Source organism: Giraffa tippelskirchi, chromosome 11 (genome assembly GCF_054371585.1).
Source record: "Giraffa tippelskirchi isolate mGirTip1 chromosome 11, T2T-mGirTip1v1.2.pri, whole genome shotgun sequence".
NCBI lineage: Eukaryota > Metazoa > Chordata > Mammalia > Artiodactyla > Giraffidae > Giraffa > Giraffa tippelskirchi.
Window position 1 is genome coordinate 117685781 of NC_137285.1, and position 26802 is coordinate 117712582.

Below are 26802 nucleotides of genomic sequence, written 5' to 3' on the forward strand. Positions count from 1 at the left end.
AATTTCCCTCCCTCACTTCTCAGCTATTGTGGTTGCCTTTAAAGTCTGTTCTCTGGTTCTTCAAGCTAATAAGACTGGATTTTTATCTGAATTTTAGCCACCTCTCATGGCACAGAGTTGGACCTGCCTAGCCAAAAGGGGACTCTTTTCCAGTGTTATTACCTTTTCCCCAGAGTTGACCCTCCATCTGCTTTCATAATCTGCCTGTTTTTTGTTCTCTATTACCTTTGGATGGGCTTCCCTGGTGGCTCAGACTGTAAAGAATCTGCCTGTAGTGCAGGAGACTAGGATTTGATCCCTTGGTGGGAAGATGCCCTGGAGAAGGGAATGGCAATCAACTCTAGTATTCTTGCCTGGGAAATCGCATGGACAGAGGAGCCTGGTGGGCAATGGTCCATGGGGTTGCAAAGAGTCAGACAAGACTGAGCTACTAACACACACATGCACACCTTTGGGTAGTTGTTTTTTATATTTTGTCTGGAGTTCGTAGTTTATCTGCAAGAGAGTTGGTGTCATAGGAGACTTTCTGCCATGGCTGAAAGTAGAACTTCCATCAAACGAGATATAAATTACTCTTTTGACAAAGTCAGTTTTTTTTTAATTTTTTTTTTTAGTTTTAGTTTCACTGATATTTATATTATCCTCCGTATGTCCTCCACGGGACCAGATATAAAAATGTTCTTAGCTTTTTTTTTAAAAAACTTCAAATTTTATATAAAGCTCCTTTAGTTTATCCCAACTCTGACTACTGATAGTTTAGACATTGAAATATTCATTTTATTTGGTGTATCTAATTATCTAATCCAAGATGTATTCCATAACAGTTTCGCAGGAAATAATGGTTACTTTTATTTTGCTTGAATCTAAGCTAACGCTATGATCTGGAGAAGTTAGGTGGTTCAGCATAAACCAGGTTGAGATTTAACTATATTGGGTCTTCCTCAGGTAGACCTACCTTTTCATATCTGCTCTACCATTTAGAAACACAGACATAATAAGTTTAATATAAATGTGGAGGTCTTGATGAATATTTTCTGATGACCTGGACTTCAGACAGAAGTTTTGAGGATATTTTCTATTTTAACTTGCTCACATGAAGCAATCAACATAGGCTTTTCATGGTAAGAATGGAGAAAATAATATCTTAATTTGGGTCATTATCAACCTGGAAAGCAGTTATTTAGTAGTATGTGTATTTCATTTTAGACTGTCTGAAAACCTGCTCATTTAGGTTAACTTTAAGTGGTCAAAATATTTTCTGCCCAAATTAGGAGAAATATCTGGAGCTGTGGTTTTAACTTTTTTGAGTCATGAAATCCTTTGCAATCTGATAGAAATTGTGATTTCTCCCCAGAAAAATGTAGACGTCTCCCTACAAAAATTTGTAAAGCATTGCAGAGTTTAGGGGTTCCTTTGAAGCTTCTCAGGATCAGCATCCCTCATTCAGGGTTCTTCAAATCAAGCTAGTACCAAGAAGCTAATAGCAATACAAATGTCGGTTTGTTTCTGGCATGGCCAAAGCAAGACAAGTAAACAAAGAACCTATTAGAAGTCCTTGTAAGGCATGCAGGCTTTTAAAGAAAATCTGTTGTGATTTTATCTGAACTGTACTTTCCAGGGGGCAGATTCACAAGTATAGATTGATACCTAGTTGACTAATTTTTCAGTTGTTAGAAATGGGTCTTAGCTTTGATGTTCAGACCTGCTGACATTTGTGTTGGGCAAATAATTAGTTGTTGTTTATAGGACAGTGAAACAGCTGTGGTTGTGATGTCATATTCCTGGTACTGTTTGAATTTCCAGAGGTCTAAATAATTGAGGATTTAAGGGACCTGTGACACGTGTAGGTTTGAGGAAGTAGGGCTATCTAGATGTTCCTTAGGCAATATGTGTGTGTTGCTTATTCTCTGAAAAACTCAGCCCTCAGTAAATGATGAACAATTAAGTTGTTTTCAATAAAAAGATCTTAGGTTTGTGATCTCCTTCTATTACTTTATAACACTTCATATGGTGTCTATAATGAACATGATTTGGCCTCAGGGCCCTCATACCTGTTCTTTACACATCTTCTTTCCCCTTGCAGTGAAAATACTATGTTCCTGCCTCTGGTTCAGTCTTAATACACAGCAGAACTTTTGTCTAAGAGGCACTGTCTGCTGTGTGTTTACTCAGAACCTGACTATTTAACAAGACTTCTTTACTCAGCTTGTTTAAAGAAGGAGCAGGAGGTGGAGAGGTGGTGGTAGGGACAGAGGATCTGAAGACCACTTCTGTGATCATAGCTTTCCTCCTCCTCTTTGTCTACACTCCAGGTCAGCTCATCATGTTCACTTTTGGCTCCATTCTTCATCTCACTGCTTTGAAATTCTCCCCCTAAATAGTCCCCTGTTCCATCTTTTGAATGCTCTTCAGGTCTTAGGGGGTACCTCATAGCAATCTAAGGAAAAGATCTTTCTCTGAAGGCTTTCATAAAGGACATTGCTAACCGCCCTGACTCCTGTGTATGTTCAGATGTTTTGTGGTTTTTACTGAGGGGATTTTTTAGCCTACTAAGAAAGAAACGAGAAAACTGGCAATTAAAAGTAAAGAAGCTTATGAGGAAGAAATAGTTTATCTTCTCTCAGAATTGGATGCAGTTTAAAAATACATTCTGAGAATGTCAGAATGTAGACAAGATCTTTTGTCAGCTGCTTGCAGTTTAATTACTTTGTACAGTGAGTGCAGGCTTGCATGGGTGGGCTCTTTGCACTATGCGGGTGTCAGTGAAAGCTCTGAGACTTGCTTGACATAGCTGTAGTAGGGCTTTGTTGCATTGCTTCCAGTATCACCAGCTGCCTGCTGATTTTGCAAGTTTTCTTCAGTGAAGATTACCAAATGTATTTTGAGAAATGAAACTTGCTAGATACGAGTTTCAGAAAAATCAGTTTGGAAGAAGGGATTGGATGTGAGAGAAATCGAAATTGTAGAACTTGCTTTATTAACAGAAAGAAGGTTGGGCCTTGTCAGAAGTTGAAAATTATGAATAAGTGGGCTTATGATGACAGTGATGGACAGAACCTGACAGAAAATGGAAGTGAAGGTTTTAATTATAAAAGCAGTAACTTTCTGACTGGAACAATTATTAGTTTCTGGAACAGGTGCTTTAGAATTAATATAAACTTTTTCCCAGAAGCTTTCAAGATGCCTCTAGGCTGATTTAAAGTGAAGGACTATCTGACTTTAGGTTCATCCCAATCTTCTGTTGGTGAGAAGTGCATCTTCATTAATAATCACCAGCCTCCTGGGGTTCTCAGCCAACTTAGAAAGACTTTAGTTGGAGCAGAATTTATTCTGTCAACTGGAGCACATGAACAGGATCCTGTGCAAGTGTGCTCTGAATGGATAGACCACATAAGCTGGAGCCTCCCACCTAATAACCTCCCTGCAAAATTGTTATTTGTGTATGTTCTTTTTCCTATAGAATGTTTCATATACGTTTGATGGAAGGGTTCTTGAGGATAGGTGGTTCATCTCTATCCTCCACAGTACCTAAGGCCCTTGTATAACACGATTACTCAATAAATAGATATGTAATTCAATTGGATTGTCCTTGGTCATGTTTCCCACATATTTTTCCATGATTCCTAGTAAATTTATATGTCTGAAATATTTAGGTGCATTTAATTTGTCCCCTTCTCCCTCATTCCTTGGGAAAAACAATATTTGGTGGTATACTTTCAGAGAAAGCACTAGTGGCTTTATAGTACTTTAACATCTTTTGAGCTCTTTATCCCATTATACTATATTGTAATGTTTTTCAAACTGTGAATTGTTGCCACTAGTAGGTCTGCAGGTAGCATTTTGGTTTTAAATGATATAGAGTAGAAATTATGAAAAGACATCTCATGTAGTAAGGTAAGTATTTTTGGGGTGAAATTTTTGTTTTAAGTAGATTTATGTATACATATCATGTATGTGTTTATTGCTTCATGATGTAAACTTTGTTTCATACTGGAGTCATGGTCAAAAAAGTTTGAATAACATTGCTTTATTGTAATCCTGTGTTATTTTATCTATCATGTAGCATTATGCCAGTACATACAGGCTTCTAAAGCCAGGGATGGTGCCAGCCCTTTCATTTCAAGTACAACTGAAGGTAAAAACAAAGTTGAAAACACCCATAGCATTCTGGTGGCTCTTATATAAGCCTCTCCAGGGGCATTTTGTACCCTTTGACATTCTAACTTTCTTATGCCTTTTTTGACCAATAGGTTTTTCATATTCCCATCGTTCTAGGTGGTGGGTTCTTTGATTCTTCCTCTTTTCTCCTTAATGTTCTTATTTCTGTATACTCTAATGTTTTTAGGAGGGGATGGAGGAAACAAAGGAGGATTTCAGAAATTTCAAATGATTCTCAATTGACAAATAACTCATTTATCCTGAAGTCTGCTTTCTTAATGTTCTTGAATTTTTTAATCCCCCTTGTATTTTTTCAGAGATCACAGAAATGCATACTTTATTTTGAATTTAAAATAATTTATGCTTCTGTCATGTTTTCAGTTGACTTTTACCAAAGTAAATGTTGCTTTTAGGGGAAAAAAACAATATAATCCTTCATCTTTCCTTGTGTTTTCTCCCCTCTTCTCCCAATAAGATTAACTGTTGGATTTGTAGTAATGATTTCATTTTAAAGAAAAGCCAAGGTATCTAGCAGTGTCCAGTATTAACCATGCTAAACTTTTCCAGCTTCTTTACTGATCTATAATCTAATAACTATAATGCCTTTCCTGTTCTTAGATGGTTGACATACTAACCCTTTGCCTTCATTTCTGTACCTTGCTGGACTGCCAAGCTCAGATATTCATAACCCTGTGGTTTCAAGGGACTTTGTGGAGATGATTTGCTTTGTTCTTTTTCTTGCAGGAGAAAATTTTGAGCAGACTCCATTGAGACGAACATTCAAGTCTAAGGTCCTTGCACGATATCCTGAGAATGTGGACTGGAATCCCTTTGACCAAGATGCAGTGGGAATGGTTAGTATTTGTTAGCTACAAGTGTGAGATAATTTACAGAGTAATTTACAGTAGGATTGTGAGTTCAGACTATGATAGCTGTGATGCCACCAAGTATCAGTAACTTCTGAAGATGGGGTAATATGCATGTTGTTCATGATCCTGCATTTTGATTACTGTATCAAATACTCAGAATATATCAGATATACCAAAAGTCACAGTGTGCTTCTGTTGAGTCAAACAAGTACTTGGAATTGGGTTAGTGAACTTTTTGGTGAGATTGAGCTGTTGGTTGCTTATAGCATTGATACTGTATGATGAAATTTAACGTAGTTTCCTCTTAATTTGTACTGTATATATCTGAGTAATATGGCAGAAATGAATCTTTTTGTTTTAGTGTAATTTTAGCACCCAGCTGGTGCCAGTGGTAAAGAACCTGCCTGCCAGTGCGGGAGACCTAAGAAACATGGGTTCAATCCCTGGGTTGGGAAGATCCTCTGGAGGAGGAAATGGCAACACACTCCACTGTTCTAGTCTGGAAAATCCCATGAACAGAGGAGCCTGGTGGGCTACAGTCCATGGAGTTGCAAAGAGTCAGACGTGACTGAAGTGATTTAGTACACAGATAGGGCAGCACTTCTAATCTCGAGAAGAAGACTACCATGAATAACGTTTATTGAGTATTCAATTTATGCTAGGCACTGTGATAAGTACTTTACATGAATTAACTCATTTAATTCTCATAGTACCCCTTACGTGGGCTACCCTGGTGGCTCAGTGGTAAAGAATGCACTTGCCAATGCAGGAGATGTGAGTTTGATCCCTGGGTTGGAAAGATCCCCTGGAGAAGGAAATGGCAATCCACTACAGTATTCTTGCCTGGGAAATCCGGTGGATAGAGGAGCCTGGTGGGCTACAGTCTATGGGGTCGCAATGAGTTGGACACAACTTAGTGACTAAACAGCAAAAAATGAAATCCTTCACGTAGATAATATTAAATAAACACAGACACACATATTTTATGGGTAAGGAAACTAAGATCCAGGGAGGTTAGGTAATGTGTTCAGGTCACATGGCTAAGGAACTGTTTGAGTAAGCTTAAATATTAGTTCCAGAACTCTGCCCTTGATCACATCTTTGTACTTCTTTTGTTATTTTTTAATAGCTTTGTGAGGATGATCTTGTTTGATGGACACAATAAACCTGTGAAGTAGGCAGAATAAACAGTATTACCTTCATTTTACAGGGGAGGAATCTGAGTCTAGAGAGCCTCAAGTGTTTTGACTCTTAGTCTGGTGCTTATTTCCTTTTAACATGGTATATTCTAGAAACATTTAGGCTTTGAGAAGTCAAGTTCAAGAATAATGGAAATACCATAATGTAGCTCCTTGTACTTGTTAACCCAGGCTCCTCAAAGTCCATTTGTATGACTAGGTTGGTGGAAAAGTGGAAAATGAAAACTGATTGATTCAGGTCAGTTTGAGTAGCTATTCAGTTTCTTTATATAACCCATAAAGTGAAAAAAGTACATCTTTATCCTGATTATGTCATCTCTTTGCATTGTATGAAATGAACATCTCCCCCCTCCCCCCTTTTTTTTCCTCTGAAAAGAGAAGATTTTGTTGATGACAGAATCTTGTGAACTGGATAGAGTCTAAAACTTGGTTTATTTTTAGGTATGAAGTTGCATCTATCTGGTTTTTAGATATGTTTCTAGCATCATCACCTAATACATGCTGTCATGCTTAACCACCTACCTAAATTCTCCAAGCTTTCTTTAACCTCTTTTGTGCATTTTCCTTGTGCCCATGAAATACCCTTCTTTCTCTTGTCTACCTAATGAATTCAGGCATAAGCTCATCTCTGAAGACTTTTCTGATGAAGACTGAGACTAAGTTGTTTTGTGTTCCTCTGGTACTTTGTGTATACTTCTATATAGCCTTGATAACCACATTATAATTTTAGTTATGTGTGTGTCTTAGAATGGGAGTTCTTTAGGGCAAATAGTTTGCTGTGTTGGACTTGATATTCCAGACACACAGCATAGTAGGGTGCTCTTTAAGTGTTAATAAATAAGTAGTGATGGTGTTCTGAGAAGAGGAATAGCAGTGTGTTCTCACTCATTTTCTTGTTGTCTTTTACAGCTATGCATGCCCAAAGGGCTGGCATTCAAGACCCAGGCTGATCCCAGGGAGCCTCAGTTCCACGCCTTTATTATCACTAGGGAGGATGGCTCTCGGACCTTTGGGTTTGCTCTCACGTTTTATGAGGAGGTGACTAGCAAGCAGATCTGCAGTGCAATGCAGACCCTCTACCACATGCATAATGCGGAGTATGATGTCCTCCATGCTCCACTTGCTGATAGCCGAGACCTCAGTGGCATGGAGGATGGTGATGGCACTCCTGGGACCAAGCTGCAGCGCTTCAACTCCTATGACATTAGCCGGGATACACTCTACGTCTCTAAGTGCATCTGCCTCATCACGCCCATGTCCTTCATGAAAGCATGTCGGAGTGTGCTGGAACAGCTTCACCAGGCAGTCACTTCGCCTCAGCCCCCTCCACTGCCCCTTGAGAGCTACATATACAACGTACTATATGAGGTGCCTCTCCCACCTCCTGGCCGGTCCTTGAAGTTTTCCGGGGTCTATGGGCCAATTGTCTGCCAGAGACCAAGTACCAATGAGCTTCCCCTATTCGACTTTCCTGTCAAAGAGGTCTTTGAACTGCTTGGGGTGGAGAATGTGTTTCAACTTTTTACTTGTGCCCTTCTGGAGTTTCAAATCCTGCTCTACTCACAGCGTAAGTCAGTGCTTACTAGAGCTCTCTTCCTGCATAGGGCCTCTCTTTTTTTCCATATCAGGTAACAGTGGGGGTGACTGTAAAGGCCAAGGGCTATTAGAGTTTGAACAGAATCCAGATCTTTTGCTTTCCACGACTCATCAGCTTTTGTAAATTCCAAGTATGTGAATTTTCAACCACTTGCAAAGAACAAATACAGAATTCCCTATTTAGCATCAACTAAATTAACTTGTGGCGCTAGTGGTAAAGAACCCACCTGCCAAGGCAGGAGACATAAGTGATGTGGGTTTGATCCCTGGGTTGGGAAGATCCCCTGGAGGAGGAAATGGCAACCCACTCCAGTATTCTTGCCTAGAGAATCCCATAGACAGAGGAGCCTGGTGGCCTATGGTCCATAGAGTCGCAAAGAGTCAGATACAACTGAAGTGACTTAGCGTGCACACACGCTTGATGGCAAACTAATGGAACATAAGAGGTCTACCATTTTTTATTGACTATCATCATGGCCTTTTGCTGGACTCTCCAGTCTGGGAGGGGAACCCTGCCTCCTGAAGTCTGACTGATGCTGAAAACGGGAGGCAGGAGTTGATGTTTGTGGGACACACTTTCCACCAGTTTGTACTATCACTCTGCAGAATTGTTTCTGCCCCTTCCTCAGCCTGACAGTGATGGTGACCCTTCATATATCTGAAAAAAATATATTCGAGAAAATGAGGATGTGTTGCTTTTTTCTATTGTTTGTTATAACTGGATTGTTTTTATAAATGAGAGGTTAAGTGATTTTGAGCAGTGGATTTGGGCAAAACAATAAAGTAAAACAGAAGGAAAAAATATTTATTAAGGGAGTGAATTAAGTAACATAAAATTCGTTCATTCAGTACATATTTACTGAGAGTGTGCTATGTGCCAGGCATTATTCTAGGGGCTAGAGATTCAGGGTGGACAAAATAGATAAACATTCCTGCTTTAATAGAACTTACATTTTAGTGGGAAAGAGAGGTGATTTTGGGCTGCTTGGCTTGTGAGCTCTTAGTTCCCCAACCCTAACCCAAACCCAGAAACTAGGTCTTGGCAGTGCAAGCACCAAATCTTAATCATTGGACCTATAGGGAATTCCCCCTACCCCTTTCTTTTTTGAAGAGGTGATTAAATAGATAAATGTATAGTATGTCAGGTGCTAATAAAAATAATACAGTAATTTTAATAAAAAGTTAAACAGGAAAGAGGATGGTATTCCAGTTTTTAATAGAGTGATTAGATTAGGCCTCTCTGAGTGACCCATGTTAATGTTTGTAGGAAAAGTTTTCCAGGCAAAGAACACAAGAAATAGAAAGGTTCTGAGACAAAAATGTAGTTCGTATGTCCAGGAACAGTGAGGGTGTCTGATGGATATAATGGTGTGAGAAAGCAGGAGCTTAGTAGCAGATGGTGTTAGAGACTTAACAGGAGGCCAAATTGTAGAGTCCTGTAGGCCGTTGTAAGGACTTTGTTACTCTGAGATGTTTAGTCATTGGAGGTTTTAAGATTTTTGACTTTTTGTTTTGAAATGATTCCCAGGTTATAGAAGAGTTGTAAGAAATGTTCAAAGAACTCTTGTATACTCTCCCACAATTCACCAATTGTTAACATTTGGGTGTATTGTTTTATCATTCCCTCTGTGTCTCTCTATGTGTGTGAACATAAATGAACCATTGAGAGTCATTGTAGATTCCATGTTCCTTGACTCCTTAGTACTTCAGCTTTTATTTTGTAAGAACAAGAACATTTTTTTAATATAACCATAATATGTTAATAAATTTAGAAAATTTAACATTGATAAAATAACAATACTGCATTCAGGTTTTATTTACCATTGTCCAATAATGTCCTTTATGATAAATTTTTAAAAATTGAGGTATACCCACTCCAGTACTCTTGCCTGGAAAATCCCATGGATGGAGGAGCTGGTAGGCTACAGTCCAGGGGGTCGCAAAGAGTCGGACACGAGTGAGCGACTTCACTTTTTCACATACAATATGAAAATTATTAGCCCTGTGCAACAATTATAGATTTAAATGATCATAATATAAATATAAACTGTTCCCCTAATATTTTGCCTCCAAAATGCAATAGCTCATTTCCTCAACTGTTATCAGGTCAGATGCTTTGATTTTTTGTTTTTGTTTTTCCAAGTTATAGTTGTATACTGCTTGTTTGTGTTTGGAAGTGTGCATTATGCAATTCATTTTAGTATGCTATTTCCATGTTGTTTATTTTTCGTTCTTTTAATAAAATGTGTAAATTTCAAAAAAAATAAAATAAAAATTGAGGTATAGTTGATACACTATTATATAAGTTTCAGGTGTACACCATAGTGATTCATGATTTTTAAGGGTTATATTCCAGTTGTAGTTGTTATAAAATATTTTCAGTGAATACAGACAATATTCCCTGTGTTCGCTGCATTGTACAATAGGTCTTTGTAGCTTATTTTATACATAATAGTTTTTACCTCTCATTTGTTTGTTCTCTATGAGTCTGTTTCTTTTTTATTATAACCTAGTTTAATTTCTTAGATTCCACATAAAAGTGAATGATAATTAAAAAAAAATTCCTGATCCAGAATTTGAGTCCAATAACATATGCAGTATGCATATTGCTTTTAGTAGTCAATTCTTCATGTCTGTCATGACTGACATTTTTGTAGAGTACAGGCAAGGTATTTTGTAGAATGAACCTCCATTTGGGTTTTTCTTCTCATGTTTCCTTCTGACTAGATTCAGGTTATACATTTTTGGCTGTGATATCACAGAAGTGATGTAGTGGTTCTCTCAGTGCATTATATCAAGAGGCACATCATGTCTGTTTTTATCATAGGAGGCACATGATGTTCGCTTATCCCATTTTTGATAATGTTAATTTGATCGCTTGGTTAAGATGATGTCTGCTGAATTTCTTAACTGAACTTTATCATTTTTTCCCTTTGTAATTAATAACTAACTTGTGGGTTGATACTTTGAAACCCTATAAATTTATTGTTGCTCTTCAAAGTTTTGCCTAATAGCTTTAGCATCCTTTGATAATTCTAGTCTGAGTTAGTTACCAGGCTGGTTGCTTTTTACTGTGAGGAAGAACATTTCATTCTCCCTTGTTTATTATTGTATGGACTCATAGATTTTTATTTTATTCAGTAGGTTATATGGTCCATTACTATAATTAATTTTTTTTTATTTTGGGGTCAGATTGTCCCAGATCTGGTCCATGGGCAAAGTCTGAATAATGTTAGTTAGGAGACCATTGTAATAATCGAAGTGAGACACTATGTTGTCTTTTCTCTAAGGAGGTAACAGCAAAGTGCTGTGAAATGGTTGGATTCTGGATACGATTTCAAGTAATAGAGACTGTATTGAATTGAAGAGCATATACCCCATCTAAAATGGACAGCCAGTAGTTAGCTCCAGTTAATTCCTGTGGAAATCCTGGCCTGATGTTTCTAGATCTTCCAGTTTTTCATGAGGACCCAGATTTTTTATGTGAAATTTTTGATTTTTAAACATTGGTAACAATGTTCTTGTTAAACACTGCAGAACAAACAAGAAAAGCCTCTGTTGACTGAGTGTGGTTCCTGAGGCCTCACTTTGCAACTTGTTTTAAATAATGATGTTTCAGACTCCTGTCTCTGGATGATGTATAGACTTGTGTAAGTCTTGTTGCTTTTTTAGTTACTGTTTCTTGACTGTGCTCAGTCGCTTAGTCGTGTCTGACTCTGCGGCCCCATGGACTGTAGCCCGCCAGGGTACTCTGTCCTTGGGATTCTCTAGGCAAGACTACTGGAGTGGGTTGCCATTCCCTCCTCTAGGGGATCTTCTTGACCTAGGGATGGAACCTGTGTCTTCTGCATTGGCAGGCAGATTCTTTACCACTAGTGACACCTGGGAAGCCCATGTTTCTTGACTAAAACTGGGTGAAACAGCTGACATTGAAAAACATGGGTTTGAACTGCATGGATACACTTATATGTGGATTTTTTTCAATAAATATGTACTATAAGAATGAACAATCCATGGTTGTTTGAATCCTTGGATGTGGAACTGTGGATAGAGAGTGAAGTGAAGTGAAAGTCGCTCAGTCGTGTCTGACTCTTTGCAATCCCATGGACTCTACAGTCCATGGGATTCTCCCAGCCAGAATGCTGAAGTGGGTAGCTGTTCCCTTTTCCAGGGGATCTTCCTAGCCCAGGGATTGAGCGCAGGTCTCTCTCATTGCAGGCAGCTTCTTTACCAGCTGAGCCATCAGGGAAGCAGAGGACCACCTGTAAATGTTTGAGATGATGAAGTATTAGTCATCAGTTTTTAATTATTGCATTACTAGTTAAACACAAACCCAAAAACTATTTCCAGGTCATGCTTAGCCAGGAACAACGTGTAAGCTGCTCCAGAATTTTATTGGTGACCACACAGGATGCTTTGCTAAAACTTCTCTATCTAGTTGATGCATATCAGCTTCTGCTCACTTCCTACTCATTTGTCTTCATTTTCTAGAAAGCTTTTTGTTACTTATAACTCCTTTAAGCTGTGATTTGCTTAAATGGTGGGCTGAGTTTTTAGTGCATAAAGCTGTTTAACCCCTGTGAAAACTCACTCATTTGAAATCAACTGTTCCAGGAGGATATTACTCATATGGTTTTAAAATTTTTGTTCCTACTTTATCCTTAAGTATCTGAAACCATCATACCATTTGTAAATAGTAACTTGTTAAATTTTAATAAATTTATTGTATTGGCTTTGCTCATTTTAAAAATAAAACAACTCCAAAAAACAAACAAACAAGAAAAAACAAAAACAAGTCTAGAAATTGCGTCCTGAAGAGAAGCTAAACTTGGAGCATAAGCCTTCTCCTCCAAGCTGTGCTCTCTGACCTCGAATACGCTTTTGAGTAATGAAAATCAGTCTTCTGGGTCTGTCAAGTTCTAGGGAAGCTTTTTATCAAAGTGTTAAAATGACACTTTCATACTGTTTCCGTTCAGGCTAGGTTGTCAGATGGGGGGGAGATTTGGCTAAGAGTAGAAAACCAGCTTCTGCTTGCTTGGTGGTTCTTTGGGCTTGATCTTGATGGCAAAGTTCACATCAGCTCTTTATAGAATGCAGACACATGTAAGTGGTAAATGAGGTGTTTGGCATTCATGCTGAATAGAGACCAGACCACAGTTCCTTTTCTTTTTGTTCTAGTTCTCTGCCTTCTTTCTACTTAAGAGAATCTACTTAACATTCTCATTTAGTATTTAGAGCGAGGTGCCATTTATGATTTCTATTGTATTTCTATTAAATTTTATAACGAGCATGGACCTGTGTATGTGGGAGATATACTTCAGCATGTGATCCACTGAGGTTTCTGGGTTGTCTCTCTGATACCCATAAGGGAATCATGCTGTGAACATACCCTTGCTGAAGTTTAATCTGTTCTTTCTACATGTGGAATTGTATTAAAAATTTTTAATTACTATTGGAGAAGCAGATGCCTTGTTTTTGACTGGTTTGTTTGTATGTGTTTATTTTTTTGACCTAGATTACCAGAGACTGATGACTGTGGCGGAGACAATTACAGCTCTCATGTTTCCTTTCCAGTGGCAGCATGTCTATGTTCCTATTCTCCCGGCTTCTCTCCTACATTTCTTAGATGCTCCTGTGCCATACCTGATGGGCTTGCATTCCAATGGCTTGGATGACCGGTCAAAACTAGAGCTGCCTCAAGAGGTAAGAGAAATGTGGAGCTTGGGTGCTGGTGCCTGTGACCCTGATACAAGATTTGGGAGAGAAGCACTTTGGGATGAGTCCAGGATGGTATCACCAAGTTTATTTTCTTTTATTTTGGAGAACATAAATAACTTTCCAGGAAAAAAGTAAAAATAATGAACATTTAGCTCAATTTATACCATTTTGGAAACACTTCTTTATCACCTGACATACATTTACTGTAATCTCTGTGTTTATACTATTATAAACTGCCTTTTTCATGCACATTTTTTCAAACACAGTATTTTACATATTTTTAAGACATTTATTAGAAAATCTTTTTATTATGTAAAATTTTAAATTTGCATGGAAGAGTAGCATAATGAATCTGTTTTCAATACTTAGCTTCAACAGTTATCATACATTTAAATTGTATTTTATTTCTATACTATTTCATATTATTTAAAGAAATTCCACATAATATAATTTTATAGCTACTTTAGTAGCCAGACTTGTGTTAATAAATCACTGGTTTTCTTTTATAGGCCACAGTTGCTCTGTAAAAGTTGACCAGATCATAGTGATTCTTGTAGTACTGAGACATCTTTGAAAATTTTCCTTGCTCAAGATACTGAAGGCCTTAAGATAATGCTTTTCCTCTCTTGCTGTGAGAATGGCCTGTTCGTCTTTTCTATTGTTTCAAATACTAAAATAATTGATTAAAAATATGTATTTGTTTATTTAGTACTTCATTCTAAAGTAAATTTAAAGCACCATTAGAAATAAGATTGTTTGCCGTTTATTTTCCTAGAATTACAGGTAAAACTCGTCTACCTCTTTTGGTCATTTGGTGGCTGGTATGAAACTAGCTGGGGGAATTGGGCTTTACTACTCCGAATTTCATAGTCAGTGGAAAGGCCTGGGAAGAACACATTGGAGTATTCACATAATGGTCTCATCCCTCTACCAGTGATTTTTGGGGGAAGATTTTTATGTATAACTGAGGAATATGAGTAAAAGGACCTCCAAAGAAGAGACCATTCTCATGGAATTGGATCTGAGCAGCCTTATGTTGTTGGGCATGTCTGGGTAGCCACCTTGATGAACAATCCTGATAATTAGATCATACCTGTAATATTTAAATTATATTCAGATGCATCTCCTTTTCTCTCTCCTTTGGTTTTAGAATCAAAATGTCTTCTTTGTAGTTTTTGCTTTTCTACCTGCTTTGCTTCTTTGATTCCATAGTGCTTTGTGCTTTTTGGGGTGGGACAAGATTAATTAAGAAAGAAAAGATCTAAATGATGTCAGCTAAAAAAAAAAAATTCAGGCGTCTGCAAAAAGAACAGAGTTTATTTGGGGACTTAATATTTGCAATTGGGGAGACTCAGATTTGGTAACCCTGAAAGAGTGTTCCAAGGAAGAGAAGTGTTCAGGGCCTTATAAGGACAAAAAACCATGAAGTTGTTAAAAGTTGCCCTGTGAGAGTTGTGATCGACTCTAACCTAAGTCAGAATATTTGTCCTTAAGAAATCACAAGTTATTTTAGGGTAGGGGTCCTATAAATATATAGACTGTCACAAATTGTTTAAGGGTAAGGGCCTTTTAGTATCTTGAGTTTTTGGAGGTGTTCTGGGTGACTTCATCAGGCCAAAAGGTCTGAATCCATCCAGACTGAGTTGTGCAAACATGACACTTCCTTAGTGGCCTCCTGACTCCATTTTAGAGATCTCTCTCAGCAATACTGACTACATTTTGACTTTAACAATGATGGAGAAAACCATTGCATTTTGGGGTATTGGGTTTTTATATGTATTTGTCTACTGATAAATATGCCTAAAGAGTAGATACCAAAGATTGGAGTGTGGAGAGCTTTTTGTTGTTGCTTTAAATGATTGCATATTTAATATTGACACTTCTTACTGGTAAACCTAACTATAATTTTGTAAAAGTCAAATAAGAATGACAATAGAAATGATTGAAGGTAGAAAGGCAAAGAGGCATTCATAATCTGATAAATAGGTCACTAGGCAAGAAGCCAGATTTCTGTTTTATTTTCATCTTTGGCATATCAGCTGGCTATACACTTGCGGTCAAGTTCTATTTCTTGTAGGGTCTCTCAGTATCATTCTGTGTGTGCTTCGTGTATGTGGGTTTGTGAAGAGGCTGCTGGGAGACCAGCAGTTTTCTTAACAGGACTGTTTGAGAAACTGTGGGTTGTTTGAGAAACCCAGAATCTCACTCTGTTCTGGGATGTTGGAGCCTCCACTTTTGCAACCGCCACCATTGCTGCATCTTTTGTACTCTGCCTCTCCTTGTGGTCCCCTTGAGAAGGAGTGGTAGATTGGAGAATATCTGTGTGTACTTTATAAGCAGTTCTAGGGTTTCAGAGTCCCACTTCATCCAGCCAGTCCCTCTGAAGATCATGTATTTGTGCGGATAGTTACACAGCTGGATATTTTCTACCTTAATTTTTAGCAAATGACCTCTGGGATATCTGAGTCTGTGTAGTCCCCCTGGGAAACTTTAGGGTAGTAAGGAATGACAGGGTTTCTCAAGGAGTAAAGCATCATCAAAGGTACATATGATGAATGGAGAGTGATAATATTTTTGAAAGATTCTTTTAGGATGTCTCAGATGATACGTTTATAGTTTCAAATTCCAACAGTGCACAGAGGTATAAAGTGAAAAATTACTTCAGCTTTTACCACCCAGAGATAACTAAGGCTGGGAAATTCACTTAGGCCTTTGCAAATGGGCATCATTGGGGTACTGGGGACGGGCACACTTGATGTATAAAAGAGACTTTATCCAGAGGCATAAAGAATGTACATTCCCTAACCCCCCTAAGTCAGGCTTCATCAGTTGCTGCCCCATCTTTGGGCATCAGAAGTCTGTGAAAAGTCCTTTGTTTCTTTTTACACCAACATGAGCTCAGCTGGCCCTGAGCAAGTGAGAGTGCTGTGCTGCTTTTGTGAAGCTTTCTTTGTCCTGTGCTTCTCTTTTGGGTTTCATTGTCTGAGCACAGGAAGGAGGCAGTTCCTCCACAACTGTGTGGGAGGAGAGGGTGTTACTTCTTTCTGTCTTGGGTCCCTCTTTCTTTCCTTCTTTCTCAGGATACTTTTTCAGTAGCTTTTCCCCAGTAATCTGTTGAGACTAACCAGTGAGGCTGTCTGTGATTTGGTGCTAGGAACTCAGGGCTGGGAAAGACCGTTGTGACCTTTTGCAGGAAGGGATTTGGGAAACTTCTGCGGTTTGAGATATCCATGTGATCACTGCCCCAGAGTAGCTAAGTCTTTCCTTGGCCTCTCTGGATGAGACAGAAGGTTAACTGAAGAAAACTGATCACTTGGGTTCAGTGCCTCTTCCAGGCTTCTTCCTGTCCCTCAAGCTGTTTGTAGGAGCTGGCCTCTTTTCAGATGAGGAGAGGGGTTTGAGGTAGATTTGCAAGTTATTTCTGTTTGTCAGAGCCCTCTGTGTCCTGACAGGAAAGAGCACGAAGTTGTGTTAGGCTGGTAGCTGAATGGCCTTCTTTTCATTTTGCCTTCTTATCCCTACCGGCCTCAGCCCAGCTCTGTGAAGAATGGCTAGTAATGTTGTCTCAGAGGCTCCTGTCTTAACCTCTGAAGTGTGCCTGAGCTGCTTTCTTTTCTCTGGCCACCTCTGTCCAGGAGTATCTGCAATATGTGGATACAGCATTTGGAGTTTATCAGATTCTTTACAGATGTTCTGTGTTTGGTCGAGAGCAGTGGGAGAAACAGCAGCCAAGCATTGTTGAGTGGATGTAGTTGTGTTTAGCTGCCTCTGTGTTTCCTATTGAACAAACTGTTTTTTTCCCCCCCTCTAAAGAGAGGAGAACCAAGAGGATAAATAATTGCACTGTGTGCCTCTGGGGGGAGGGGTCACAGTGCTTTCTTCTGTTAGCTGTATGGGCAGGGCTTGTGAGGCAGGTTATTTTCAAGACTAGATGATTTAATTCTGTCTTTACTGTATTTTTTAATTGCTTGATCTGAAGGTATTTATGATTTTAAAATCTTAAAGGAATAAACGTAAAAGTAGGTGTTATTTCTAGGTGTTAAACATGTATTGGCTCTTTAACAAGGAAGGAAGGGTTTAAAGTTGTTTTCTAGTGGAGGAACTCTGGAAGGTGGAATTTAAAGTGATTCTTCTAATTTTTGAATCTTGGTTATGGGAAAGTTCTCTTCAGTTATGGATTTGTTAATGGAATAATTTATGCACTCAGCAAATGTGTATTGAAAGAATGCATACATGACACATGGACATGTTAAAACATGAAGTTTTCATAGATTGAGAGTTTGTGGAATAGTTAGATAAAGCTGGACTTAACTATATGGTCCTCCTGCCTCCTAGAATATAAGGCTTACTGATACAGGGATAAATAGCAGAATCAGTGGAACAGCGTTTTGATATACAATAAACATACCATGCCAAAGAACTTAGTAATAGAGCTGGAAAAATTGTTTGTCCATAGGAAAAGATTCTTACCTTAATCATATAACAAAATCAACTTGAGATGGAATAAGCATTTAAATGTCAAAAGCAAAAATTTAAATCTTCTAGAAGAAAACATTAATACATTCTTGACCTTGTGGTAGGGACTTTGTGAACAAGATGAAGAAAACACTTTCCAAAAAATAAAAGATTGACAATTTGATTTTTTTAATTAAGAAAAAGACATTTTAAAATGAAAAGATAAAAGCTAGGAGAAGGTATGTGTAGGACACATACAGCCTATAAAGAGTTAGCATCAGGAGATTATAAAGAACTCTTGCAAATCGGTAAGAAGATGAGCAACCCAATAGATAAATGGGCTAAACATATGAAGAGGGATTGCAAAAAAAAATACACATTTCTTGTAATCAGGAAAGTATAAATTAAATGTATACACTCAAGTGGAAACAATGGAAACAGTATCTGACTTTATTTTCTTGTGCTCCGAAATCACTGCAAATGGTGAGTGCAGCCATGAAATTAAAAGACGTTTGCTCCTGGGAAGAAAAGCTTTGACCAACCTAGACAGCATATTAAAAAGCAGAGACATTAACTTTACCGACAAGGGTCCATCTAGTCAAAGCTATGGTGTTTCCAGTAGTCATATATGGATGTAAGAGTTGAACCATAAAGAAAGCTGAGTGCCGAAGGATGAATGTTTTTGAACTATGGTGCTGGAGAAGACTCAAGAGTCCCTTGGACTGCAAAGAGGTCAAACCTTAAAATCCTAAAGGAAGTCAGTCCTAAATATTCATTGGAAGGACTGATGCTGAAGCTCCAATACTTTGGCCACCTGATGTGAAGAACTGACTTATTGGAAAAGACCCTGATGCTGGGAAAGATTGAAGGCAGGAGGAGAAGGAGACAACAGAGGATGAGATGGTTGGATGGCATCACTGACTTGATGGACATGAGTTTGAGTAAGTGCCGGGAGTTGGTGATGGACAGGGAAGCCTGGTGTGCTGCAGTCCGTAGGGTTGTAAAGAGTTGGACACAACTGAGCAACTAAACTGAACTCAAGTGGGTATGTTAAGAAATCTGATGATACCAAGTTTTGGAAAATACTTGCATTATTAGTAGGATCACTTTAGATTGTTGGCAAAAATGTAAATTGTTATAACCACTTTGGAACACAGCTAGGACTTATCTTGTAAAATTGAACATTTGCATACCTTATGACATAGCAGTTTCACTCCTAGGATATAACCAAGAGAAGATCTTGCACATGTGTCCAAGAAAACATGTATAACAGTGTAAAAGCAATACACAGGGAGCTAGTTGAAGGCCTTTTGATGAGAAGATTGATAACTTGTTGTATATCCACGCAGTGGAATATTGTGTAAGAGTGAAAATAAATAATGGGTAGTTACATCAAACAAAATGTCTGATTGTTAGTAACTTAATGTTGAATGAAGAAAAGTAGTACCATACGACTACTTAAAGCACAATGATCCTTTTACAGAATTTAAAAACAAGCAAAAAATTTAAAGGTGTATATACATATGTGATAAATGAAAAAAGGCAAAAAGATAACAAACATAGAATTCAGGATAGTGATTACCTGGGGGTGAAACTGTGTAGGTTGGGGAGAAGTACATTGGTAGATAAAAATATTGGTAATTTCTAGTTTCTGGGTTGGACTGGTTAAAAAAAATAATGTCTTTAAGATTGTTCTTAGAAAGTTGTCAACTCACATTCCCAGTAACAGTGTTTGTTTCCTAGTAACTTTGCCAGTGTTGGACACTGTAAATCTTTTGCATTTTTGCTAGCCTAGTAGGTAAAAAATATTTTGTTTGCATTTCTTGGTTTATTAGTGAAACTGAACATCTTTTCATATATTTGAAATTGATTAACAGAAACTTCCTGTTTGCCTTTCATAACCATTTTCCAGCTGTGTAAATTAGCTTTATCCCAATAATGTCTTTGAATATTAATCTTTTACATGTTATGTATGACAATTATTGTTTCCCAGATTATTTTTAAATTTTTTAATGGCAGTATTTATACAAGGTTTTTAACCTTGTATAAAGTTTAAAGCTTCCCTTGTAGCTCAGTTGGTAAAGAATCTGCCGGCAGTGCAGGAGACCCGGGTTTGATTCCTGGGTTGGAAAGATCCCCTGGAGAAGGAAATGGCAACCCACTCCAGTATTGTTGCCTGGAGAATCTCATGGACAGAGGAGCCTGGTAGGCTACAGTCCATGGGGTCACAGGAATTGGACACAACTTAGCGACTAAACCACCACCACCACCACCACCAAAGTTTAAAAAGCCCAACTCTCTACCCTAAGGCATTATAATAATCATTTATATTTTCTTTTAATACTTTTGTGAATGTTTTTATTTTTTCACTTTTTGTTATGGAAAATGTTGAACATATGTAAAAATAGAGAGACTAACATCCATCATTGCACAATAATCATCAACTCATGGCCATTCTTCTTTCTGTATCCTCCACCCTTTCCCCATTTACCCTACTGGATGAATCCTACTGGATTATTTTGAAGCAAATCTCACACAACATTATTATGTCATTATATATTTCATATGTGTCTCTAAAAGGTAGAAATTCTTTTTTATGACATAAAGTAGCTTTATTTTTTATATTTAAATCTTCAGTCTATCTCAAATTTATTTTTGAGTATGGGATTATACTTTTAACATTTCTAAATGTCCATTTGTCCCCCAAACATTTATTGAATGATCCACCTGCAATAGATTGGTCTGTTCAAGACTGTTCTTTTCTAACACATTGTTGTTTTACATTTGTATTAGAATCCAACAAGGCAGTTCAGTTCAGTTGCACAGTCATGTCCGACTCTTTGTGACCCATGGACTGCAGCACGCCAGGTTTCCCTGTCCATCACCAACTCCTGGAGCTTGCTCAAACTCATATTCATTGAGTCAGTGATGCCATCCAACCATCTCATCCTCTGTTGTCCCCTTCTCCTTCCTGCCTTCAATCATTCCTAGCATCAGGGTCTTTTCAGATGAATGCGTTCTTCACATCAGGTGGCCAAAGTACTGGAGCTTTAGCTTCAGCATCAGTCCTTCCAATGAATATTCAGGACTGATTTCCTTTAGGGTTGACTGGTTGGATTTCCTTGCAATCCAAGGGACTCTCAAGTCTTCTCCAATACCACAGTTCAAAAGCATCAATTCTTCGGCACTCAGCTTTCTTTATAGTCCAACTCTTACATCCATACATGACTACTGGAAAAACCAAAGCTTTGACTAGATGGACCTTTGTTGGCAAACTAATGTCTCTGCTTTTTAATTTGCTGTCTAGGTTGATCATAACTTTTCTTCCAAGGAGCAAGCGTCTTTTAATTTCACGGCTGCAGTCACCATCTACAGTGATTTTAGAGTCCAAGAAAATAAAGTCTGTCACTGTTTCCATTGTTTCCCCATCTATTTGCCATGAAGTGATGGGATCAGATGCCATGATCTTAGTTTTCTGAATGTTGAGTTTTAAACCAACTTTTTCACTCTCCTCTTTCCCTTTCACAAAGAGGCTCTTTAGTTCTTCTCCGCTTTCTGCCGTAAATGTGGCTTCAGAATTTTCTTGGCTATTTTTTTCTTTTATTTTTTTAGGTAAGATTCAGTCAGTTCATCAGATATGCCCTTCAAAAAAGTAAAAATCTTTCTGGAATTTAAAACCATTTTACATTAAATTTACTAATGTGGGGATTATTATCATCTTTTCATTATGGAATTTTCCTGTTTAATAATATATAGTGTGTACTTCTGTGTATATTCATTTATTGAAATTTTATACTCCACAGTGATAATAACAGTGTCGATTGACGTTTGTTGTATACTAACACTGTCCTAAATCTTTGATGTTGGTTGTCTCTTTATCCTTTTTATAACAAATGCTTAATTAAGCACATAATAATGCTCTGCAGTGAAGCAAATGACAGTTGTCTTGGCTACAACAGGTTCATGGTTATAAGATAAATATACAAAGATAGAAGACTTTTCTAATTTATAGCTGCATTACTTGAAAATTCCAACAGGAATGAGAACTATGAAATATTTAAGTTAAATTGGACAAGAAATGTATAAGACCTCTCAGGAGAAGAGTGGATGGTTAAGAGCTTGAGGGTACAACCGAAGTCAGGCTAGCTGAGTTCAAATCCCAGCTGTACTACTTACTAGCTGTGTGACTTTGGACAAGTTACTTAACCTCTCTGTGTCAGTTTGTCTGTAAAATAAGGATAACTATTGCCAGGTTGTTTTTTGTTTATCCAGATTACCTATCCCCCCAGCAGTGTATGAAAGTACTGTCTTGCTGTATCCTCTCAGAAGCAGTCTTAAAGCCAGAAGAAAGCACAGAAATCAAGACCAGCCACCAAATCTTACAAATCAGGGATGAGGCTCAGCAAGGAATACTGGCATGCTCAGGGCCATATGGGGAGATAGTCACAGAGTCAGATCTGGGACCCAGACTTTCTGACACTCTCCTAGTATTCTTTCTACTGTTGTAAGGATTTGTGAGTTCAACAAATATTCTATGAGCATTTACTATGTGAGAATTTGGTGCTAGATGCTAAGGATCTATGTACTTATAGAATCCTTATTACTAAGATATATGTTTATCTTCATTTTATAACTGAGGAAACAGAGTTTCATAACTTTCCCAGGATCCCAAGACTGGAAAGCATCAGGACAGGATTGGAACTCAGGTCAACCTCCTTCCACCCCATCTTTATGCCGCACCTAATTTATGCCCATTGCAGATGTTTGCTGTTTTCTCTCTTGTTCGTTATTCCTCTAATAACTCTGGAGTTGTTCACAGTCTTCCTCCTGTTTTGACTACCAGGCTAACCTCTGCTTTGTGGACATTGACAACCACTTCATTGAGTTACCAGAGGACTTGCCTCAGTTTCCCAACAAATTGGAGTTTGTCCAGGAAGTGTCTGAGATTCTCATGGCATTTGGCATTCCCCCTGAAGGAAACCTTCACTGTAGCGAGAGTGCTTCCAAGCTGAAGAGGCTCCGGGCCTCTGAGCTCGTCTCTGACAAGAGGAATGGAAACATCGCAGGCTCCCCTTTACATTCCTATGAGTTCCTCAAGGAGAATGAAACTATCGCCCGCCTGCAGGCCTTGGTCAAGAGGACTGGGGTGAGCCTGGAGAAGGTAAGATGCTGTATATGGGTCTGAGCTAAGGTGATGACCGGGTGAAGTGAAGTGTAGGATAAGGAAGTACCCAGTTCAGGGCAGTGCGAGTAGAGAAAGGATGCTCTGTGTGGGAGACTCTGGATTTGGCTCTGGCAAACATGATCCTATGTGAACGCTGCTGCTGCTGCTGCTAAGTCGCTACAGTCATGTCCGACTCTTAGCAACCCCATGGACTGCAGCCTACCAGGCTCCTCCATCCATGGGGATTCTCCAGCAAGAGTACTGGAGTGGGGTGTCATTGCCTTCTCCGATGTGAACGCTACTTGAATCTAAATCTGGGTAGCTTTTCACTTGGACATCAAGGAGAAACTGCCGTCATTATCTGTAAACACTGCAGCAGAGAGACTTGGAGGGATGATGGTGGCTGTGTGAATTTGAACCTCTTTCAGATCCATTGCCATGTGAATGTCCCAGCAACCTAGAGCACGTAGAGCAGGAATTGTTGACTTAGAGAGCCTGAGTGTTTTGCTTAAGATTAAATACCTCTATGTGGTTGACTTGAAGTTAGAACCTGGTCCTTTTGAATTCTAGTCCTCTGCTCTTCCTGGGGATGTATTAGCTTTCCATTGCCTGACTTTGATGCGACTCTCTGCTTTCCATAGTTGTTTACTCATTTCTTCACCCTCCCCATTCTCACTGTTGTATCACTTTCTTAAATTACATATAAACAAAATAGGGTAATCATTTTGTTGAGCTTTTTTTTTAGTGCAGTGTGAAACATTTCATTTTCCTGGTTTGTTAGTAGCACAGATATTAAAAAAGAAAAATAATGGCCAGTTAAAGAAGAGCAGAGAAATATTTAGAGAGATTAAAAAGGTTAAAAGAGACCAATAAGGAAAAATTTTTAGGGAGAAAGGGAAAGTTAATATGGGGAAGAAAAAGAGATGAAGGGAGAACGAGAGTCTGACCTTGGTGCTTTGTGTTATCGTTTTCTTGTTGCATTCCCAAATTCCTTCTTTTCTGACCCTTGAGATAACCAGTGCCTTTTCTTCTATTGCTATTTCTCTGCCTATAATGAGTTTCTCTCCACTTTCATTGAGTTGCTGGATTCCTGCAAGTGGAACACCCTCATTTATCTCTTCTTCATGTCAGAATTCCTTTCCTTTTTTTTCCCCCCATTTTCTGTCTCTTTTTTTTTTCTCCCATTTGCTACAAAGTAAATGACTCTTGTGGGGAGAAAAAGGATGAGTTGCCTTTCTTTGGGATAAAAAGAAAAACTTGGGTGTTCTCAACTATTTTGTTTTGTTTTTGTAGCTGGAAGTGCGTGAAGACCCCAGCAGCAATAAGGATCTCAAAGTTCAGTGTGATGAAGAAGAACTCAGGATTTACCAGCTAAACATTCAGATCCGGGAAGTTTTTGCAAATCGTTTCACTCAGATGTTTGCAGATTATGAGGTGTTTGTCATTCAGCCCAGCCAGGATAAGGAGTCCTGGTTTACCAACAGGGAGCAGATGCAAAACTTTGATAAAGTAAGTTTTAATATAGTCCTGCTGGGGAGGTGGTAAGAAATGAGAACATGCCAGACTCTCTCAAAGATGTGACTGAAGATGGGTTTTTTTTCCATAAAACGTGCAGGAAACAAGTTCTTGGTCCTTCTGATGTTGGTAAAATGTTTGGTTGCTTTAGAGCAGAGTGCTGGTTATTGCTATCAGGTGATTTACCTTCAGTCAGAGCTCTCTTAGGCAAAGATGCACATGCAGGTTGACCATTAGGATTTTGGGAATGTTGATTGCCACAGTAGGTTACCTGAGTAAGTTTAGGCCAGTGTGTCAAAAGTTTCAGGATATCTGAAATATATAAATTTTTTAAAATGATGAAGAGGTTTTGCTCTTTGCTTTTTATAAAGACCTGGGAAGTTTCAGAGAACAATTAATCTACTGAATCCTATGGATATGTAGGCTTGGTTGATTGAAGCTGACATGATCTCTTCCCTCTCGATGACTCTCTTTCCTTTTGGTCCCACCAGGCATCTTTTCTGTCAGATCAGCCTGAGCCCTACCTGCCTTTCCTCTCAAGATTCTTGGAGACTCAGATGTTTGCTTCTTTCATTGACAACAAAATCATGTGTCATGACGATGATGATAAAGATCCTGTGCTCCGGGTGTTTGACTCCCGAGTAGACAAGATCAGGCTGTTGAATGTTCGGACACCTACTCTGCGCACATCCATGTACCAGAAGTGTACCACTGTGGATGAAGCAAGTGAGGCCTCCTTGTCGCTAGGTTTCTAGTCTCTTGGATTTAATCACTAACATGTCCTTATTCCTAAACATGTCAGCTTCTTTCTCTTGTTTTCTGCTTTTGCATAAGTTGTTCCCATTGCCTGCAATGCTTTCCCCTATCTTTTTTGCCTGGCAGACTTTTTCTCATCCTTTAACACTGTGTCGGTTAAGAATGGGTCCTGCTATAAGTACTAGAGAATGTAATTAGCAACGCATTAAATAAATGGGGGTTATTGTTCTCAAATTATCGAGAAGGGCAGAATTGGTGGTGGTTCGGCTGCTCAGAAATGTTATCAGGAAATGAAATTCTATTTTTTCATTCTGATATCTTTAACATGTTGACTTTTATTATATTCATGCTTATTGCCTCATTGTTACAAGAGGCCTTCTGTGTTCATATTCAGAGCAAAGGGGAAAGTTGATGCCAGCTGTATTTTCCCTCATATCAGAAAGCAAAAGCTTTCCCAGAAATTCCCAAAAGCTTCTGTTGTCTCATAGAAGCATATTATGTCACTATCCTTAAATGCAAGGGAGGCTATGAAAGTGAGTATTGACCTGGTGTAATGTTAGCCCAAACTGTATTGAGATTCTGTTAGCAAGAAAGAAGGTGAGTGAGTTATGGGTAAGTAAGCTGCTAACAGAAATCCAGCTGATGTTTCTCTTCCTCTGAAGCCTTCTCTGATGCTCTCAGGCTGAGTTGATTTCTTCACTAACCTCTGTGGTGCCTTGTTCTTGCCTCTCCTTTATAATCTCTGTTCTGAGGTATCATTATCAGGGAGCAATTTAAGATCTGAGACTGTATTTACTTGTCGTCTTACTCCCAGTCCTCTAACATTGTATCTAGAACATATAAATGTTAAAAGTTGTTTGCTACTTGCATGGTGGAGTACACCTTTTTGTTCACAGAGATTCTGTCTGGATCAGTTTAGCTAGAGAATAGTCTCAGCCTGAGGTGTCAAATTAAGTAGTGTGCTCACTTCTGTGAGTGATATTGATTGTCCTTGTAGCTAATTTGTATGTTTTGTTTGTTCATTTACTAAACGTAAATACTTCATGCCCAGTGTATGGTAAGTGCTTACCAAGTATTTACTAAATGAATGAATGAATATGCCAGGCATTTTTTTAGGTTTTGAAGATACAAGTGGTGACAGTTTGGACAAAATCCTGCCTTCCTCAACCTTATGCTTGGTAGCCTTCTGACTTTATCTTTCAGCCCATGCTCCAGGCCTTTCATTAAGATGACAGTCCTCTTGGCCAAGACTTGAGGACGTGTTGCCCATGCAGGTGGAGTACTCTGACATAGTCATCTTTGCCTCCTAGAGCACATTCAGTTTCAGATTCCAGAACCCCACCTAAGGCTTTGGTCCTGAGGAGCAAGGTGA

The 26802-nt window shown here is 38.6% G+C and overlaps 1 protein-coding gene across 11 annotated transcripts in view; it reads left to right on the top strand.

Annotated features, from left to right (window-relative positions):
• The window catches only part of DENND5A (DENN domain containing 5A), a 97013-nt gene that overhangs the window by 41016 nt on the left and 29195 nt on the right, over positions 1-26802 (top strand). For 8 of the 11 annotated variants that reach the window (XM_081540714.1, XM_081540715.1, XM_081540718.1 and 5 more), the window contains 7 exons: positions 4064-4135; positions 4903-5012; positions 7136-7793; positions 13338-13525; positions 22839-23156; positions 24453-24668; positions 25166-25400. In XM_081540714.1, the coding sequence (XP_081396840.1) occupies positions 4064-4135; positions 4903-5012; positions 7136-7793; positions 13338-13525; positions 22839-23156; positions 24453-24668; positions 25166-25400 (1797 nt within the window). Of the gene's footprint in view, positions 1-4063; positions 4136-4902; positions 5013-7135; positions 7794-13337; positions 13526-22838; positions 23167-24452; positions 24669-25165; positions 25401-26802 lie in introns of all 11 variants that reach the window. The other 3 variants (XM_081540717.1, XM_081540719.1, XM_081540720.1) reach the window with 3 other exon arrangements.